Genomic DNA, 20,475 nt, shown 5'->3' with positions numbered 1-20,475 from the left:
AGCAGCACTCACTCCAGCTGCTCCGTAGATCCCTTCCTCAGCCCTGGTTAGCTGGGTGCAAGTAAAATTTATAGTGCTTTCCTGTAAAAGCCTTTGACTTGAGAAAGGATTTTCTCTCCATGGTTCAAACCACAGGAGAACTCGCAAGACAGCTGTCTCCCCAGGTGAGACTTCTTAAATGGGAGTTAAGTGCATGCATTTTCAAGAAACGAAACTGCCCTCATATATAATTTAACCTGGAAAAGAAAGAGGAATGGAGAGAGGAATGTGATCACATTGTTTGGGAAGTAGTAACTTCACCTCCCCCAGGCTTAGCGAAGCCATGCACACTCTCACTGTTTGGCAGATCTTGAATGCTATGGTGTGGGGGGTGATAAGTGTGATATTGTAATAATGGTGAGGTTTCTCTACCTGTAGTCAGGGACCATGGGTTGAAATAGTAAATTATTCCTAGCCGACCAAATGGGCAATAGACTGCCATCCACTTCTCCTCCTAAAACAAAGCAGTAGATAAATAAAGGACAGCCGACTCACTTAACCCGCATGGCTCTGTGCACTGCTAATTATTAACCAGGCGCAAGACAGGGGTTCACCCAGAGTGTAGTTAAATCATTTTTAATAGAGGTAAACACTACCCGTGTGGACGAGCCGTACTCAAGAAAATTTCTCATCAGCCACGTTTAGGAATCATCCAGCCTAATTGCCATAACTTCTTAATAATAATAAATAATCTAGTCTTGTTATGGCCGGGGTCTCTGGGGGACTCCATGCATTACAGAGCTTCAGGGTTTGAATCCCTCCATAGCAGTGGGGGAGGAGCACAAATCCTTGGTCTTCCATCAGGTTAAAAAAGGCAGATCTTGGGCTCTTCCCTCTTGTATTCTTCCTACATCTGAATGGCCAGCTCACACATGGCCTTTCATCTGTCTCCAGGACCAGAAGGGCTCCAGGGGCTGGAGGGTGGGGGTTGGGGGTGAGGGGCTGGGAAACAGGCTTTCTTTGTTCACGTGAGTGATGGGGGTTGAGGTTTACTCCCTTGGGAAGTGAATCTAAGCAGAGCTTTGTCTGAAGGAGTTGGTTTCCTCTATACATCAGTGTCCCTGGTGTCCTGTGGGCTCAAGCTAATTGTGGCTGGGGTAGTGGTCACTGGCAATTCCATGCTCTGCATTTGTTTAATCCTGTGAGGATGGGAAGTACTGCAGCATCTTGCCCTCAGTGTGGCTTTCCGTAGCTTAATTATCTGAGTGAACTTCTCCTTCCCAACACTGGAATGGTTTTAGAATACACCCCGTTCTGTAGCAAGGAAATAGGAGGTCAGAGGGGGCAGGTCATCTCCTGAATAATTCTCTGTGGTTGGTTAGACCAAAATCAAAATGTCATGCTCCCGTTCCGGCGCTTTGGTCTTTAGGAGTGACTACAGCTGGTGATTGGGAGCAGAGACCATGCACACAAACACTAGAGCAGAGGATGGTGTGGTGAACTTTCTGGGCTAATGTAACATCTATTGATTTGGGGGAAAATGCATGTGCAGTGGAGTGTAACACGTAGCTAAAACACATGGTCCCCTCTTTTCCCTCACTTATTTGCACTGTCTGATCTACAAATCCTTCCAACTTGAGCTTGGGTGGCCACTTCTGTCTGGGAACAGAACCTTTTAAAAGAAGGTGTGTGAGCCATTATTACAGAGGATGAGATGATTTGTGCCACACACTCTGAAGACATAAATTTAGAGTGTAAATTATAAGACAGCACATGTGTAGTATCTGTATTAGTGTTTATTCAAATTTACATGTGAATAAAAAGTGAAAATAAAAATATGGCTGGAAAAATGTTTGAAAAAACAGCAACAAACTAAAATAACTACATGTACATTAGGCGGGTTTTGGGAACAGAAGACCTGACTAGCATTTTGTGCACACTTATCTGCAAAGATGTGAAGGACACAATAGGATTGGGAGGGAAGAGTCTGGTGAATCATGCCTGGGTCCCCTTCCCCCACGACCTGCTGATGCTTTCCAATGATTCAAAGCAATTCTGAGTTTTGAAGTGTTCCTTGTCAGAATCATGGAGAGGAGGTTGAGGATTCTGGACGGATGTGGAGACTGGATCTGTGTTTGAGAGACTAATCTCATTTCCCCGATGTTTTCAAGGTTGAAGGTTTTTGTCTGTATTCATTAAAGGGGAATGATAAATGTCTAATTTGGACTTTGCTAATAATCGTGACACGAGCATTTGAACTTCACTAAGTTTATAAATGAGTCTCATGTAGTCCTGGCTCAGCCTTGAGCTCCATGTGTGAACTTAGAAAAGATTTTTCTTTTTTCCAGGGCTCAGCTTCCTCGCCGGTACAGTAAGGGAGTGGCGAGATAGAGCCCTCTCCCTTCCCTGTCAGCGTTGACAGTGTCAAGCAGTCTGGACCTAGGTAGGAGTTTAAGGTCCACTCTCTTATCCTCAGGAGCTCACAGTCTACATAAATAATTATAATTTGAGCTATAATTGCAACCTGCATGGATTCCTCTCGGAACATAGGTGGAAACCTCGAGTTCCCTCTCTGTGGAGACATGCTCAGAGTGGCTGTGACGTTTGAAGGATGAGCAGGAGGGTCCATCAGGAGTGCAAGCTGGTCAGAGAGTAGGTGTCCGACCATGTGGTCCAGGAAGCAAGTACGTGTAGACTAGAGTATTCCAGAAGCTGCTCACAGCCCTTTGCTTTGTCCCTGGGCACTGGCATCTCACTGCTGGGCCTGAAATGAACTGAAGATGAACTGCCAGGGTGAGAGGGTACATGCAGTATGATGTGCACAGGAGAGGTGTGCCTGCTAGAACTTCCATATTCTTAAGTCACTTACGTAAATGGCATGGTACGTGATTGTCAACTATAAATACCTCTCTGTATACTTCACATTTCTTACCAGGTAAGTGCTGCATAAAGAGCTTTGATAGTGTATTTAGTGTTACTTAGGACATAATAATGAGAAAACATGTTTGTCTATGTTGAACACAAGTTCTTAAAAAAAAAACAAAACCAAAAACCTTCAATCTGGTTGGGTGACTCTGAAGATGTAGAACCCACTGAGAGCGAGCTGGCTGTGTGTAAGCCACAGCAGTGTAATGGCTCTGAGGCAGCCTGTCCACATCCCACGTTGCTCTCCTCAGCGTTGGGAGAAGCATCATAAGAGTTCCTCACCCAAGCCAAAGCGACTCTGAGAGCATGTGTACTAATGAGCAGGACTGCTCTCAAAGGGGTTGATGGGTGGGAGGGAGAGAGGGAGGGTGGGTATGAGGGTAATTAGATTTTGCTATATATGTGTATGAAATTGTCAAAGAAAAGGTTTAATTAATAAAACTGGAGGATGTGTGCCCGAGGAGAATGAAATCTGCACCCTCCTGTTTTCTGATCTGTTAATGTGCCAGGAGAATGTCTGTACTATTCATGGCCCTTGGCCCTTTGTGACCCTGTGGGAGCTGGTGTTTCACTGACAGTGTAAAGTTGATGCTGACAGTGTAGTTCTTACCTAGCTTTTAAATGAAAATAAGTTTAGTTTTAAACTGAGATTACAAAATACAAGGTATGCTTATTGCTAAAGATTAAAATAAAATGTAAAAATCTCTCATAAGATTTAAAGACCCAAATTCCAGCTGCTGAGATAAGCAATATTTTTGTGACCATTGTCATGAACCTCTCTTAAGGGAGCCATGCACATGCACACAGGCACATAAATGTACTCAGGGGCATAGGCTCCATCTTGGCATCTGATATTTTCATTTGAAGTCAATCAAAGTCTTTAATCGTTTAAAAAAAAAGAAAAGCTGTGTGTTTGGGGTTTGGGCATGCCTCAGCCTCTTGTGTGAAGACCAAAGGACGAATCTGAGGAGTCACTTCTTCCTCTTCACAGACAGTGGGGCAAAGCTTGGGTTGTCAGGTTTACATGACAAGGGCTTTACCTCCCCATCTTACCTCTTCAGTCATTTAAGTCGTCACACAGCAAGCCACTACAGATGTCGATTCTCTGTTGACTGTTGGCAGCATCCAAGCTTTCCCATTGTGAGCAATACTTTGATGAACCTCTCTTCAGATTTCTTTCATATCTTTAGGTATTTCGCTGAATTAAAGTTTTATCAGTAGTTCTGTTCGGTCAAGGAATGCAGATTGGCTGCTGTATGTGTTGCCATACTATCTTCTGGAAGCTTCTTTTTGAAGCCCTGCAGACAGCAGGTACTGGCTCCTGTCTGGGTGATACCAAGTCACTGCTTCCTTTGTGTCTTGAAGATAGCAAATGAAAAAAACAAAACAAAACAAAACCTTAAGCAAGTGAGAAATATCACTGGTGATTGGGAGGCCCCCATGTACATGGAAGATAAGAAAAAGTACTGTGCACGTGTACTTATGGTTACTAAACAATGTGGAAGAAAACACCTGTCTTCATTTCCTCATTGCTAAACACTGAAATAAGTTGAAAACTCACCAACATCAGGATGGAAAAATAAATGGTAGCATACTTACACATTAGAAGTCTATGTAGCCATGAAAATGAATGCCCTGCCATGTATTATAATGTGACTGATTCCCATCTGCACTGTTGAGCAAAAAGGCTACACTTAGAAAAATGGTGCTTTACTGTCCATGTATACTAGATTCAAAGGTCAAAACACACTTGTCATTGGAAGTCCTGCTGGAAGGACACTGGTGACAGCATGTTTGTGTTTTCTTGCTGTGGCTGCTAGTAACAAAGTACTTGGCACATATCTCTCAAGATATTTGTTGGGTGGGGGGACCACAAAAGCATGAATACTTACTCATCTTTCTAACAGACTTTGGCCTAGGATTTGCTGTGAAGACATGGTGTTCATGAGTTATAATGTGGAGAATGTATACATGTTTTGTTTATATGGTTTAAGTATGACTCTGAACTCATAGACGCTTTCTGTTTATGCTATTGTGAGGCATTGTTGTCTTCAATCAGGTAGCTTTTTAGAGCCTGGGGGATCTTCAGGATCATGTGGCCTTGGGTTGGATCCTGAGCTCCTGTGTATTAGCCTTGTGGCCTTGAATGAGTTACCTAGCCTTCTGGAGACTCTATATTTCTCTATAAAATAAGAACAATTCCAGAGCCTGTTTTGTAAGGCTGTCGTAACAGTGACAACTGTGGATGCCAACATCTACCAGCTGTCCTGCTCATTATGTGATGAACACTGTCCTAAGTCAGACTTAGGACATGGTATGTTTAATCTTTCCAGTCACACTGCCCATGATGAGGTTTAAGGGACAGCAAACCACAGAGTCCATAACTATCGATCCATGATTGAGACCCAGGTGCTCTCCCCCTATGTCCTGAGCTTGTACTCCTGAGAGAGTACTGTCTGGAGACTATTTAGCAAAGCCAACGTGTGTGAGCTGATGTCACACTTTCTTCTTCACTGTTACTAATATTTCCCCTCTCTCTCCTTCCTCCCCTCTCGCATGTTTCCTCCTGCACTCAGATGTTTTCCAGCAAGGTAAGTGTCATGGCACCCTGTTGCTTTTTTGTTGGTTATGTTCTGTGGGTGGTGGGACTCTGCCTTCTCTGAGGATGTGTCTCTGGAAATTAAGGGGCCCTATAAGGATGGTGGCTTGAAGTACTGTCAGTCTCTCTGGGGCTCTGCATCTTCCTGTGAGCCATGTTTGGGGCTAGGTCTGGGTCTAGACATCTGGGGAGGAGGGCAGGAATGGCATGGGGCTTGGGAAGAACAGGTATCTCTGGAGGGGTTTATCCTTCAAGAATCCTGGATCAGAGGCAGCTCCTGCTTTCAGAGGGCTCCTAAGCCAGTTCCAATGGAGGTTTCTTGGATAAGCAAGCATGTAGTCATGGCGGTGTGGCAAGAGCAGGCTGGCTTGCCAGTTTGTGCCCTCCAACCTAGCCATGCCTCGTAGCCTCTCCAACTGACACAGAGTCAGGTGACAGTGAGTGGTGTCCACTGTTTTACAGGTCTGGAGAGCTGGAGACCCAAGTGTTTTCTCACTGGTGTCTCTCACTAGGTTTTAGTCCTTGCTACATGTGGCTGCTGTGCTCTGTGGTCATGACCTGACTAGAGACTTCTAGATGCACATGATGGGGGAGCTGCCTTCCAGCCTAGTTTGGGTAATAGTGGCAGACATTTGTTATTTGTGTGCAAGCTGGGAAATATGTCTGCTGCATCTTTCTGGAACCCAAAGCTGGTTTACAGTAAAGGTTTAAAAATACACCGAGGCATTCCATAAATAGCTTCCAAATACTCTTAGAGGCTCAGTTTTTTGTTTTTCCACACAACTGTTATTTCACCCCAAACATGCCGCTCATGTTACAGCGACTATCTGCTCTCTGATGGGAGACAGGTTGTGGGTAACGATGAGGGTTCTGTTGTGTTGTCTTTTAAGAGTCTGGAGTCCTAGACCTGATTTCATAAATAATTCAAAAAATTCCAACAAACTATAAGCAATAAGTTCCATTTGACTAGAGACTAAGAGATGAGCAAAATTGAAAAGGTGTCCTGGCTGTTGGCATAATGAGAGGGCCCTGTCAGAACCCTTTGCTACCGAGAGTTCTCGTCCTTGACAAATTGGGGGTTCGGTGAGATACTTGGGGTGTAGAGCACCCGCTGAATATGAGCTACAATGTAAACACCACCCAACTCCAGATGGTATTTTTCTCCTTGAAACCAAAAGCACTTGAGGCTCGTGGTGAAGAGGAAAAGGACAGCCTTGCATCAGGCCTGCTTTTCTGTGTGCCACAGTGAGCCTTCTGAGTGCTGTAATTGATAGAAAGAAGGGCTAGCTGACTGTTGATGTCAAGTCTGTGTCCTCTTTTCATCAGTCATGGTATTCGATTGATGAGATTTGCCTGTCAGTTGCAATGATACACACAGTAAAAGTTATAATCATCTACAAATCACTGGCTATTGAGACCTAATAACATCGGAAAGAGGAAGAAGCCTATAGCCAGCAGCTGCCGGCAGCCTCAGGTGATGGAGGTGGCATCTCTCTCATAGGGTATTACTAGGGTTTGCATCCCTGAAGGAAACTGATGTGCCTCTCCATAACCATCAGTTGCTGAGAGCTTCTCAGCTGAGGGTGGGACTTCATGAGCCCTTCCTCATGCCTGCTGAGATTTTGGCTGTCTTGATCTTGTGCAAATCTTGTGCATGCAGCCGCAGCTGCTTGGAGTTCACCTGGATGACAGCACTGCAAATGTTTTGCTGCAGATGACTGCTCTCTCTGGATCTTGAAGTCTTTTTCACAGTGATCCTGGGCTTTGATGTGATGTTGTTGTTGTACCACTTAGAACTGTGTATCCTGGTCTTGTTCTCTGCTAATGTACCAGTGTTGACTCTCTGGACTGCAGCATGAAGCTTAAAAGTTCTTATTAATAAAAACAAACCCACAGCCAGGTATGGGGGGGGGTGAATGCTGGAAGATCAGAGAAACAGAACAAGCCACAGCTACCTCACCTCACCAACTCCTCAGCTGATCCTGTTTCCTCAGACTGGAAGCCTCTGAGTCCTCATCCAAATGGGTCTCACTCAACTGTGCTGCTCCAAAGCCTAAAAGCTTAACCCGCCATAGTTCCTGGTTTTCATGACTTATATACCTTTCTGCTTTCTGCCATCACTTTTTGGGATTAAAGGCGCGAATCACTATGCCTGTCTGTTTCCAGTGTGGCCTTGAACTCACAGAGATCTCCGGATCTCTGCCTCCCAAGTGATAGGATTAAAGGCCTGTGTGCCACCATTTTCTGGCCTCTGTATCTAGTGGCTGTTCTGTTCTCTGACCCCAGATAAGTTTATTAGGGTGCACAATATTTTGGGGGAACATTATCACCACACTGGACCCATGCTCAAGTAGATGGTCCTATACCATTGTACACATAGGCAGCAATAAGTGCACTAAATAAGGAGGTGGGTGAAAGCTTGGGAAGGAAAAGGGGTAATGGGGGTAACAGGAAAGAAGTTTGAGCAGAGAAAATGGAGGGTTTAGATTTGATGAAAACATTATGTGAGTATATAAAATTCTTCAAAAAAATACACTTCCAAATGTATATACCAGATCCAATATACTTAATTTCTATTTATTAGTTTTTAATATTTCCTAACTTTCATGGAATTTATATATTTTTATTCATATTTTGTATAGTGAATTTTTGACCCTAAGTGCCAGAACTTTGGAATTGTATTTGTTGCTGAGATACTACAATTCATAAAACATTTTTATGTTGAACAAATACATAGAAGGTATCACTGGGACAATGGAATTATTGTTAATTATTTACATGGCTCTGCTCTTTGAGGACCATTTTGCACTAAGACACCTCAGAAACGATGGCTGACAACTTACAAAGCTGATGCCTACTGTTCTCCCAGTGCCTGTGTTTGCTGTCACTCTAGCTGGGAAAACAATGCTCCAGATAAAGCTGACAGACATGGGAGACCAAGCCAAAGCATTCTGCATCCTATACAGACTCTGGAAACATGAATGTTACAACCTGAAAACTGGGAGACGTTGTGGTAGAAAGAAACAGCAGAAATCTAATGTTTGCAAAGGAATGGATGCCACTGGGGTCATTTTCTGAAACCCAGTTCCTGGTGGCCACTGACAGTGGCTCTGCCTTCCTGGACATATCCTGTGGCTAGGGCTTGGCCAAGGGGCTGGGTGGGTGGAAGAGACACTGCTCTGCAGGTACGCTTCATCAACAAGAGGAGAGGCCCGTCTGCCTGCAGTACGCCTGTGTGTTTGTGCTGCCTAGCACCATGGCAGCAGAAGGGGGAAGCAGGCTTACTGTTGACAACATCAGCCATTCTCAGAGGAAACACAAGTTATTTCCTCTGGATTGCATTATCTTTGATTTCACTACAGATCAATCTTGTTACAGTAGGTGACAGGCCAGCAACTACTGCTGGGCCTTTCAGGGCTGTATGTGAGGTGTGTGTTTGTGGGAGTGTTTCTCTCTTGATCCAGTGTCATTTTATGGCTTGTTTTGGTGCTTTCATCTAGAAATGCCACCTTGTGCTGTGGTGCTGGGGCAATTGGGTCTAAAGACAGTTAAGGACCAGTGGGCCCACAGCCCAGCCTTTTCCAAATAAAGCACCAAGACCAGAAGATTACACTTCCTTCTCCTTGCAGAGCTCATGAGCCACTGACGGCTCTCACAAGTTCACAAGTACCACACAATTGCTCTTCAAGCATGTACTGAGACACCGTGTATGGACACACATCTCTACTCTCAAGTTTCAGAGCTCTTCATACCAATCATTTGACGATGGCAAACAGGCCTACATGCTCTTTCAAACACACTCCCACACATGCGTGCATGCTTCATTTGAAGCCACTGAAGCGCCTTTTGAATATTCACTCATCCATAGATGCAACTTTGATTCCAAAATCGAACAGAAACTCAGCAAGCAGCTTCAAAATCAGAAAACCATTGCTCAGTGGGGCATTTGTAAATATACTTGGGCACAGGATCTAGATTTAGCTATTGAGTTAATTCTCTGTACAGAAGTCCGTGAATGATGTGAGACCAAGGCAAAGCTTCCCCCACTGCAGTTTCTGCTTGGAGCTGGGCTCTTGTTAAAGAAGGTATGTCTCCTTTGTCATGTGTTTATCCTGTGAATAAGTGTCCGGTACATTCTAGGCCTTGATGATCAGTGAGTGAACAAGACAGCAACATGTCTTTTCCATGAATCCACAGTTGGCATGCAGGGTAGTTGTTGGTAGCCAAGGAAGCAAGGAAATGAAACTGTTTAGCATGTGTCGAATGAAGGACTTTTCCAGGGTGATATTCTGGTACAAGGGACCCTCTATGTGGTGGTAAGAGAAGGACAAAGACAATGGATTGGAGGGTCTAGGGGATTGTAGGGGAAGGGCTTGCAGAGGAAAGCCCTTCTGGCAGCTGCCCAGTGTCCTGGGATCCAGAGGAGGCAGGTGTGACTGGAGCTGGTGAGTGGAGAAGACTGTAGCATGAATCTTAAAGTCTTATTAATAAAAACAAACCTGGAGCCAGGTATTGGGGTGAATGCTGAAAGATCAGAGAAGCAGAACAAGCCACAGCCACCTCACCTTGCCAATTTCTCAGCTGATCCTGTTTTCTCAGACTGGAAGCCTCTCAGTCCTCATCCAGAATGAATCTCAGCTGAACTGCTTCTCGAAAGCCTGAAAGCTTAACCAGCCTAGTTCCTGGTTTTCTCGCCTTATGTACCTTTCTGCTTTCTACCCTCACTTCCTGAGATTAAAGGCTCACTTTCTGGGATTAAAGGCTCGAGTCTCCAGGCCTATCTGTTTCCAATGTGGCCTTAAACTCACAGAGATCCAGAGGGATTTCTGCCTCTGGAATGCTAGGATTAAAGGTGTGAATGCAACCATTTTCTAGCCTCTGTGTCTAGTGGTTGTTCTGTTCTCTGACCTCAGATAAGTTTATTAGGGTGCACAATATTTTGGGGAACACAATAGCACCACAGAAGACTGTAGATCAAGCGAGGAAGATAGGGCAGGAGGAGGTCTGGGGTGTGGGAGGAAGCTGGCAGGGGCTTTTCAATAGAAGAGTGGTGTAAGCTTACTTACTGTTAAAGTAGCCTTTTGGCTGTTGAGCAAATAAGTGCAGAGGAACAGGATTGACGCATGTAAACTAGACTAGAGCTGCATGCCCAGTGGGCCCAGGCCTTGCTCTTGCCCTCTGATGAGTCTCTGCTCTCCTGGGCAGGGAACCAGGTCCTGTACAACTTAGAAAACCACTTTTCCCCAATACATGTGCATATGTATTATTTGTATGGCATGATGCCCATATATGCCTTTTCTCTGTTACATAAATAATATTCACTTGGATCTAGGTATCTGTCCTTGGACATCTACAGGTAGAAGATGTGGTCACGCATACTTACAGCTACTGAGCATGTACCAGCTTATCTTTCTTGTCATTAATCCTGGAACGGTATATCTTAGTGGCTATTCACAAAACACTTGCATTGTTTTAGGGGTTATGAGCCATCTAGAGATGATTTAAAGTGATTGGGAGGATGTTATGTGTAAGTGCTGTTCATTTTACATAAGGTCTGAAGCACCTGTAGGTTTGGAGTTCCCCGGAGATGTAGGAACCAACCAACAGATTCAAGGGCATGACTACATCCGAGTTTAAAAACAGAGCCTAGAGAGATGGCTGAGCAGTTATGAGTGCACAAGACACAATTTGACTCCCAGCACCCACATGAGCAGTTGCTTTCAATTGCCTGTAATTCCAGCTCCAGGAGTCCTGGTTCCTCCTGGCTCCCTGGGATTCCTGCACTCATGTGCATATAACCGTTCACACACATGCACATCACTAAAAGAAACATTTAAAAATAAGGCGAGTGTGTACATGCGCACCTACCCACTGAGAGTGTGAGGCAGAGATATAGTAATAAAGTCTAAGGTCCCTTCAGCCCTAGCAATATTGGAAGGGAAATAGTACACCCATGAGGCTGTGGACCCCTGGATTCTCGTGCCCATTTGCCACAATTCCTTAGCTCTACAGATCAGACAGAAGCTATGCCAAAATCTGGATCCCTCTGGACAGATTTTTCAAGAGAAGTCAGAGATCCAGGAATGTATGCAGATCATCAATTGTTAAGCTTTCATTTGAAGCTTAGACAGATGACCTAAAAGCTGCTTGTTCCAGGAAGGCCTCTGGTCTCCTATGGCTGTCTGATACTCTGGGGAACTCAACTGCTCCCAGTGGGGTTACTTTCTTTGCACATTGGGGCAGTTGTGTAGCCCTGTGATCTTGGTTTGTCTCATTTGAAAAATGGGAGAATCAGGGAGCCCACCCTGTTCCTGTATAACAGTCTTGAGAAGCTATCTGTTGAGTTAATAGTCTAAACATAGCCCTGCAAAGGGTTTGGGTTGTTAACTGCAGGGTCTGGGTGGACACTACTAAGCATTAAGGTTAGGGAAGTGGTTCCAGAAGTTAGTACAGCCAGTCTGAAACATCAGCTCTTTCCCACACACCAGTACTGGGATTCACAATGAATGGCAATGCTTTTATTAATTTGAAAAGAACAATAAATCATAGTTTGGTCTTTGGCAGCTAAGCCAAGCTTGTTAATTGTTGGGTGGGCTTGCAGTGACAGAAGACCACGTCATTTGTAATGAGCTCAACTTGAGCTCTTCTGCATACTTCAGACTTGCTGGTTTAACTCCTGTGGCCGGATCTTAGGTTTTCCCCAGCCACTTTAGAAAACCCATCTATTATGAAGAAAGCTTTGACCCCTTCGCCATGAATTATGGCTCCTCTGATAATGTCTTACATTATGAAATACTGTTTTCTTTATGAGTGTGGGGTTTGGGTGGATGAATTAAATCTGTTGTTACCATTTTTAGGCAAATGTGCTAAGTTGTTAAGCATGATTGTTGACTTGTAAGTGGAGGGTGAGGAGATGTTAACTGGAAAGCATTGGGTTCCCTGGCCACGTTACCAGTTATGCTAATGTTCACTGTGTAGGCACACACACAGTGTGTGTGTGTGTGTGTGTGTGTGTAGCCACAACCACATTTAAACAATCACATTCTCTATGATGCTTTATCAATGTGGGATATGCAGGACTGTCTGTTCCCTGCTAGGTGACTTTATTCTGGGTCTTCCCTTTCAGTCCATTTGCCATATGTCCACTCTAGTACGAGGGTGCAGTTTGGGGTGAGATGGTAGTCTCTTTCCCCACTAGCCTATGTTTCAGAATTACCAAATCAGTAAATGTAGACATTTTGATTCTTCTGTTGAAATAGTAGCTGCTAAAAAGAGCAACTTTTCCTTTCAGTTTTTATTGGTGAGTTAGGTGGCGTGGCACAGACCTGTAATCTCAGTGCTTAGGAGTCTGAAGCAGAAGGAACACGGAGTGTAAGACAGATTCAACATGGACTTGTCTCAAAAGAAGCCTTGGGATAATAATAATGTGGTGTTCATTGATTTTTGTATTCTGAGCATTTGTCTGGGTACTTTGCACACATTTTCTTATTGAATTCACTCATAAATGTTAAGAAGTAGTTATAGTTGACAGTCTGATCTCACAAAATGGAATTCTGCTGATAGTTACATAAACTGGTGAATGGGAGAGCTGGGTTTGCTCTTTTTTTTTTTTTAATTGATGGTCTATTTTATGGAACAACCTGAGTTTTGAGAAATTACAAAGATAGCATAGAGTGTTCTGATGTTTCCTGTGCTTGGTTTCTCCTGTAATTAATAATGGGTGGTGCTGGAGGGGAGACCGGGTTATGAGGCTCCACCCACATGACTGAGATTATAGTTCACTTGTGAAAAAGGGCTTGAGAGGCTCATTATGTTCTCTTCTGTGATGATAAGGCTAGAAGCAGGAACACGTTCTTATCCTCATCAAATGCCAAACCTGCTGGCACCTTAATCTTGATTTTCCATCTACCAATACTACCATCCTGGGAATTATGTCAACCTATGGATTTTAAGGATCAGACATTCTGACCAGGGCAAGCAATTTCTCAGCTTCTCCTGGTTAATAAATGGCTTGATAGTTTTGAGGAATGTTCCTCAAATGGTTTGATTGTGTGATTGCCTCTCTTATATTTAGCGGATGGTGTCTCTGTGGTGAGGGCTCACCATGTTTCCCAGGCTGCCCTCAATCTCTTGGGCTCAAGCAACCCTCTGCCTTGCTGCCCTGAGCCTCAGAGTATAGGCTTGTGCCACTGTACTGGATGCTGTTTGCTCGTGATGACATTTTATGGGTTCTTTACATGTGTGTGATGTGCAGGTGTACATGTGTGCACATGTGGAAGAGAACAATTTGTGGGAGTTGGTTCTCTCCTTCCATCGTGTAGGTCCTAGTGATTGAACTCAGATTATCAGGCTTGGTGGCAGATGCCTTTACCCAATGAGCTGTATCTCTGGCCCAGTTTCTTTTAGGATTAGACTGGAGCTGTGGATATTTGCAAGAAATAGTACAGATGATCATTCCATCCTATCGTATCAAGGGTATGTACCATCACCATGTGATTTATGACTATTGATAGAGATCTTGATCACTTGACTGAAATAGTATTTGTCGAATTCCTCATCTGTAAAGTTAATGTTCTCTGTCATGCTGTTCTCCTGGAAGGATTCCGTGCAAAGTCCAAGCCGAGGAGTGAAGTTATACTCCACCTCACATATCTGCATGGGTTGTTCTCTCACTTTCGATTTTCCCCTTACTTAATATACCACTCATTAATTTATGTATACTTGCTAGAATGTATTAAATGCAATAAAATACTTGTAATAATTTATAACACCAATTAATATGAACTCACAGATATTTATTTTATACTGTGTTGTCATTATACTATTAATTTCCTTGTTCAGTTTTCTCTAGTTAGGGCCATTGGGAACTCCTTGACATATTAATAATCCAGAATGTTTTTTACATTTCTATACTGTATTGTGACACCAAAAGATGTTCCTGGCTTATTTCCCAGCCTAGTCTCATGGTCATTTCTCTATGGTGCTCTGGTTCCTTTGGTGGGAGAATGAAGCTAGAAACTAAAATATAGGTGCAGCTTTGCTTGTTATTACTTGAGTATCATTTCGTTTGCCCCACCCCTGGCTGACAGTTCAGATAGATATACATAGTGTATGCTGACCTCTGAAAATGCGCACATCTGTAAATATCTCTGTTAACCAGGAGTGTCTATGTTTTGTGCATCTTACTGTGCTCTCCAGCTCAGTCCATTACTCTAAAGATAATGCCAGCCCCACCCCTTCTTTCTAGTCTGGAGGCTACTCTGGCCAGGACTTGGGTCCAGGTAGTTTGATATGGTTTTTTCTACCCTCTGTTGCCTGGTACATACAGAAAGAGCAATCTTGGACTGCCAGTCCTGAATTTTTTGACCCTTTCTGAAGGGTGTACAGGTGAGGGAGGATAGACTCACCGGGCTCCCTTCTGCTCCCACACGTGACCCAGCCTTGCTTTCCTGACACCTCCAGCAATCTGGCTCAGAAGTCAACTGGGTCTGCATGGCTGGAGTGGAAGCCGGTTGCTCAGAGACCCGCCTCTGATGGGAACATTGGTCTTTGTGCCCACTTTGTCTTGGATGAGCCAAGGCAAACGCTGCTGCTTTGTTTATAGCATTCTCCATGTTGAGAGCTCACATCCTTGTACCTACCTTGGATGAATTTATCTTCTTTGGGGACAAATACAGAGCTCACATCCTTAAGTCTCTAAGCTTGTTCTCAGGTAGATGAGGAGCGTATGTGTTGGGTGGGGGAATTGTTACATAAGGTTAATGCTAAAGGAACTGCAGTTTGGGACTGGGAATTTTAAATCTTTCCTTTTTTGACACAGTCTCCTGTAGCCTTGGCTGGCCTGGAACTCACTGTGTACACTAGATTGGTCTCAAACTCAAAAATGCCAGTGAGAAATAGATTTCTTTATCCTATAACATAAAATTACAGGCTTTGGGATTTAAAGAACTTTTGGAAAGTATTTTCAGCATTCCTCTGGTTGGTTGTTCAAGTGTTTTCCTTGCAACAAGTTGTCAAGATGCTCAAAAAGTGATACTGGGTTGGAAAAGAGAGCAGTGAACATTGTGTGTGACATAAACGTCTGAGCATTGGGGGTGTGGAGTGCAGTTAGGCACTGTCATGGAGGGAGCTGGGCCCTTTCTGTTGGCCCCTGCCAGCACAGGTGTTTCCATTTGTGGCACATCACATTGATTTGCTGAGCATACTTCTCAGATGTAATGATTTCCTCCTGGACTCAGACAGCCCCAGACCACCAAACAGTGACCATGACCATTTTATGATAAGTTTAGTCACTGAGCTTGTCATCCCCACTTGCCATATACCACCTATATATAGGTTAGATGGCACAATCTCGTCAAGAAACAGTTTGTTGTTGCATGGAATGAAAGAGGGCAGCAGTTCAAAGTGACTGTTTTTATTGCTTTTTTGTTTTCTTTTCTTTTTTTCTTTTCTTTTTTCTTTTTTTTTTTTGCTTTTGTCCAGCTTATGAGAGCATGCACTTAGTGAATCTTTTCACCTTTGCAAGGAGTGTCAAGTGCCAAATGACACTGAATGGACCATGTGGAGTTCTTGGCAACTTCTCATGAGTCTGCTTTGATGATTGCTCTCAGTTGGTCATTGTCGACTGCAGGTGGCCTTCCACTGTGCTGTACTTGTCAATGTCCAGGTTCTCATCTCTTTTGCCGAACTTTTGAACCACCACTGTATGCAAATGCCTTGTTGATTTGGAGAGTTGTCTCTGCTGCTTTATGACCCATCTTTAACTTGGAATTAAAAAAAAATCAGTTTACTTTCTAACTAATATCCTTTCCATAGTATAAAATAAATAAGAAATAAACAGCAAGTAACAAATCATTATCAAAGAACATAAAACAAGAAATGTGCATTAAAATTATATATCTATATATATATGTATATATATAATACAACCTCATTTATCAAGAATGTATTCCAGTATTGAGCAGCAGATTTCAATAATGCAAAACTACAATTATTTTTGCATCAACCAAACATTTATCTGTTTGGTCTGTCCCACCTACCAATTTCTCCCATTTTCTTCTCTCTGACTTCCCTTCCCAGATGCCCATGCTAGTGGACAGCCTGCTGTAGGCAGAAGAGGTGTTCTGACTGGGAGACCCTTGTGACTGCTGTATCCATCTGGTTACAGGAGTCACCTGCTTCCTCATTTCTCATGACATCCTCCGTGTACCTGCCACTCTCCAACCTAGCAGTCAAGGACTGGGGCTGGCTGCCTGTGCCATCCAGAGTCAGGAACATCTTAGTGCATGGCCTGTTGGAGGCTCTATGGCCTCCCAGGCCACCATAGTTGTTGCAACATATAGTCTGAGCTAGGGTTTCTATTGCTGGGATAATGACTGTTGATAAAAAAATAACTTGGGAAGGAAAGGGTATGCTTCAGCTCACAGCTTACAGCTTGTAGTCCATCATTCAGGAATGTTAGGGAAGGAGGACCTCAGAGCAGGAACCTGCTTGCTTCTAGCATCCAGGACCACCCTACCCAGGGCTGACACCACCCACAGTGAGCTGGGCCCTCCCATGCCAACCATAAATCAAGAAAATGCCACACAGGCTTACCTGCAGGCCAAAGTTATGGAGGCGTTTTCTCAGTTGATGCTCTTCTTCCCAAATGACTCTGGCTTGTGTCAAGTTGACAAAAAACTAGCCAGCACACACAGGTTTTGTTTGTCGCCGAGGTTATCTTTTGAGAAGCGTTTTCAACTTGATTAACATGTGTTGTAAGGGCTGGGGAGATGGGTCACTGGGTGAAGTGTGAGGGCCTGAAAGATGGCTTCAAAGGGCAGAGAAGGGCTGACGTTGGAGAAGAGCACACCCACCACAGGTGGTGAGTGGGGTTGGGGGCAGAGATCTGAATGGAGGAGACAAACATGCATGGAATTGGGTTTATAACATGTTGCTAGGGTAACGAACTTGACAGATTCTGGGCTGGGATCAGATGAGGACAGTTATTGAGGACACTCATGGAATGTTCACAGTTTGTTTACTCTTGAAAGGCCTCTTTGTTTTCTCATGTCCCTGAGTAATCCCAGTGTGATTGAAAAGATTTTTGTCTCCTAAATGAAAACTATCGGTTATTGAATTTCCTTATTTTTTATTACTTGTTTTATTTCACTCTTTGTTGTTGAGCTGTTACCAGCCGGCTCTTCAGCATTCCTGATTAGTATAGGGAGGATCCTGTTTCTGGGTTGACGAGATTCCAATCCATTAAAACAAATTTTGATGTTTTAGATAGCCATAGCAATGATTCCCTTGGTTCTAAAAATTTAGACAACAGAATTTCGAGTAGTTCTCTGAGGCCCCACCCCAACCACTGTGGCTTTTTGAACAGAGAAAGGTGTCAATTGTGCACACCACTGTCCCATGGTGTAAGTCAGGTAGGAGGAGAATGACAGCTCCTGTTTCTTTACATATTTACTTGGCTTTTGTCAGCAAGTGTTCTTCACATCCGTTAACTTAGTTACTGTCTGCAGTAAACCAGCTATGGACTCAGTGCGCTTCTCCAAAATTCCTGTTGTCCTCCTAACCTATAGCATTGGGAGTGGGATCTTTGGAAGGCCAGTTAGTCATAAAGGTGGAATCTTTACCAAAAGGATTGGAAGAGGCAGGGGAGCATCCACTTTCAGCTTGATGTCATGGGAAGGAAGATACAGCAAGGAGACAGTCACCTACTAGTGGGGAAGGAGACTGTCACCAAGACCTGGCCCTGTTGACAATCTGGTCTCAGACTTCCACATCCAGAAATGAAAAACTAGTATTTGCTGTTTAATAAGCATGTATGGCTCATGACATTTTGTTAGGGTCACCTAAGTCAACTCAGCAGAGGGGTCATGAAGGTCATTTGCTTACCAGTCTCTCATCTTCATTTTTCAGATACTGACATAGATTTGGGACATTTAGTTTTATTTTGCAAAGAGCAGCCAGCTAGACTCAGTCTGAGTTCAAACCCAGGTAGCTGGTCTGAACTCCTAATGCCTGCATCACACAGTCGCTTTGGAGGGAGTAGGAGACTGAGTTGGGCTTAGCAGAATTGTGATCAGACAAGAGGCCTCAGCCAAACCTCAGAGAAGTAAAAGTATCCAGGATGAAGACACACATGTACATATAACAGGTTAAATTGTTAATAGCCCCATGGTAGGAAAATGCAGATTTCTTTCAGCAGGAGAAAGGTCCACATCAGTGTAAGGATTACTACTGATACAAGCAAACACATGCATTCCCAGCTTTGGGGAGACTTTTGAGGATTCCAAGTCCAAGGCCAGTCTGGGTTACACAGACCTTGTCTCAAAACAAAACAAAACAAAACAAAACAAAACAACAAAAACAGGAAGTCATAGGGGCTAGAAAGATGGCTCAGCAGTTAAGAGTGCTTACTGCTCTTGCAGAGGACCTGAGTTTGGTTCCTAGCACCAACATGGAGTGGGTCACATCTTTCTGTAGCTCCAACTCCAGAGGATGTCCTCTTCTGACCTCCAGTGGTGCGAGTATGTGTCACACACACACACACACACACACACACACACACACACAGACAGAGACAGACAGAGACAGAGACAGAGAGACAGAGAAATTAAAAACATAATACCCCATGAAAGAATCTACTCTTCCCAGAAGATGGCATTCATTGGTTCTAAAAACTAGTCTGATGGGAAACACCCAGAGTTTGGTTGATTCTGGAGATGTAGAGTGGAAACACTTGGAAAATATAAGAAGGACCCTCTCCCGCTGATTGTGATGATCTCTGTCTTGATAGGTTTGAGTTATATAGTTCTGTGCATCTACCCAAACTCAGAAAAGGTATACTTAAGACTTTTTACATTTCACCTTTTGTAAATTTCACCTTAAAAGGAAAAAGGAAAAGCAGATATGAAGCGTGGTAAGCGATGTGTCCACTGAAGCACTAGGGGCAAGTGTGCTGACGTGCGCAGATTGCTTTGGAACTCATCCAGGAAACACATGGGCAGTACTTACTGCTGGATGGAGGGGAAGTGCACAGATGGAGAAATACATGATAAAGCACGTATTCACTCTGTTAATTATAGTGGGACAGAAGTGGTAGGTACATGAGCACACATTGTGAGATTCATCAATTTTGCTCCATATTTGAAAATTTCCTAATAAACTACTGAGGAAAAAAAGACAGACTCTAGTTGGGGTTCTTTATGTAGCTAGAGAGCATGTGGCCTCTGCAGTCATGGAAGCAGAGGTCAGTCACTCCTGGAGAACTGTAAGGGCCTGAGGCCCAGCTACAGAGCCTCAGGTGAGGAGGAGGCACAGAAACCAAAAATGTGTGAGAGAAGGCTCTGGACATGCATGCAGCAACCCTGCAGTTTAGGGCACTACAATAAAGAGTTGCAAATTAGGTGCCCTAAGATGACACAAAAGAATTCCCTTCCTGTTTTGGAGAGGTGAAGTCCAGATTCTCACCGGTGGCATCAGGAACGTGATGTCTCTGGAGAAGGAGGTGTCTTGGCTTCTTCCTAGCTCCTGGTGCTCAGTCAACCTTGGCTTGAGCTGCACCACGCTCATCTTTTTACCATCATGTCCATGTGTGTCTTCACCTTCCGAGGACTCCAGTTGTTGAGTGTAGAGGCTGCTGCAACCTGCTGAGGCATCTTAAACTCGGTCTCCAGAGCTTGAGTCTCAGTGAGGCTGTGTGCTGGGGTTCAAGGTGGGGATTTGGCTGGCTGCTGTTCAACCACTGGAGTTGACAAACGAAGCTGGTGGTAATGAGTGAGAGCAGGTGCTTCAAGGACTGGGTCGAAAAGCAAGAAGGAAGCTGGACGGAAGAGAGATGCTGTCTGCTGAGGATGTAGAAGCGAGCAAGTGTGATTTTTAAAAATGGCAAAGGGAAGAAAGGAATGCCAGGGACAGAGCAGAAGGCAAGCAGGTTTCCATGCAAGGGTAGTTGTCTCAACCACAGGCCTCTCCTTCCA

General features: G+C 44.0%; 1 protein-coding gene across 4 annotated transcripts in view; it reads left to right on the top strand.

The window, feature by feature from the left end:
• Gfra1 (GDNF family receptor alpha 1) overlaps positions 1–20,475 on the top strand; it is a 234,107-nt gene that overhangs the window by 75,077 nt on the left and 138,555 nt on the right. For 3 of the 4 annotated variants that reach the window (XM_036173846.1, XM_036173845.1, XM_036173847.1), the window contains one exon: positions 5,481–5,495. The exons of the other annotated variant lie outside the window; for it this stretch is intronic. In XM_036173846.1, coding sequence (XP_036029739.1) covers positions 5,481–5,495 — 15 coding nt within the window. The remainder of the gene's footprint in view (positions 1–5,480; positions 5,496–20,475) is intronic. 4 annotated transcript variants of the gene reach the window in all.

The sequence above is a fragment of the Onychomys torridus genome, chromosome 1 (assembly GCF_903995425.1).
Source record: "Onychomys torridus chromosome 1, mOncTor1.1, whole genome shotgun sequence".
Taxonomy (NCBI): domain Eukaryota; kingdom Metazoa; phylum Chordata; class Mammalia; order Rodentia; family Cricetidae; genus Onychomys; species Onychomys torridus.
This window is presented reverse-complemented; position numbering and strand designations above follow the sequence as displayed.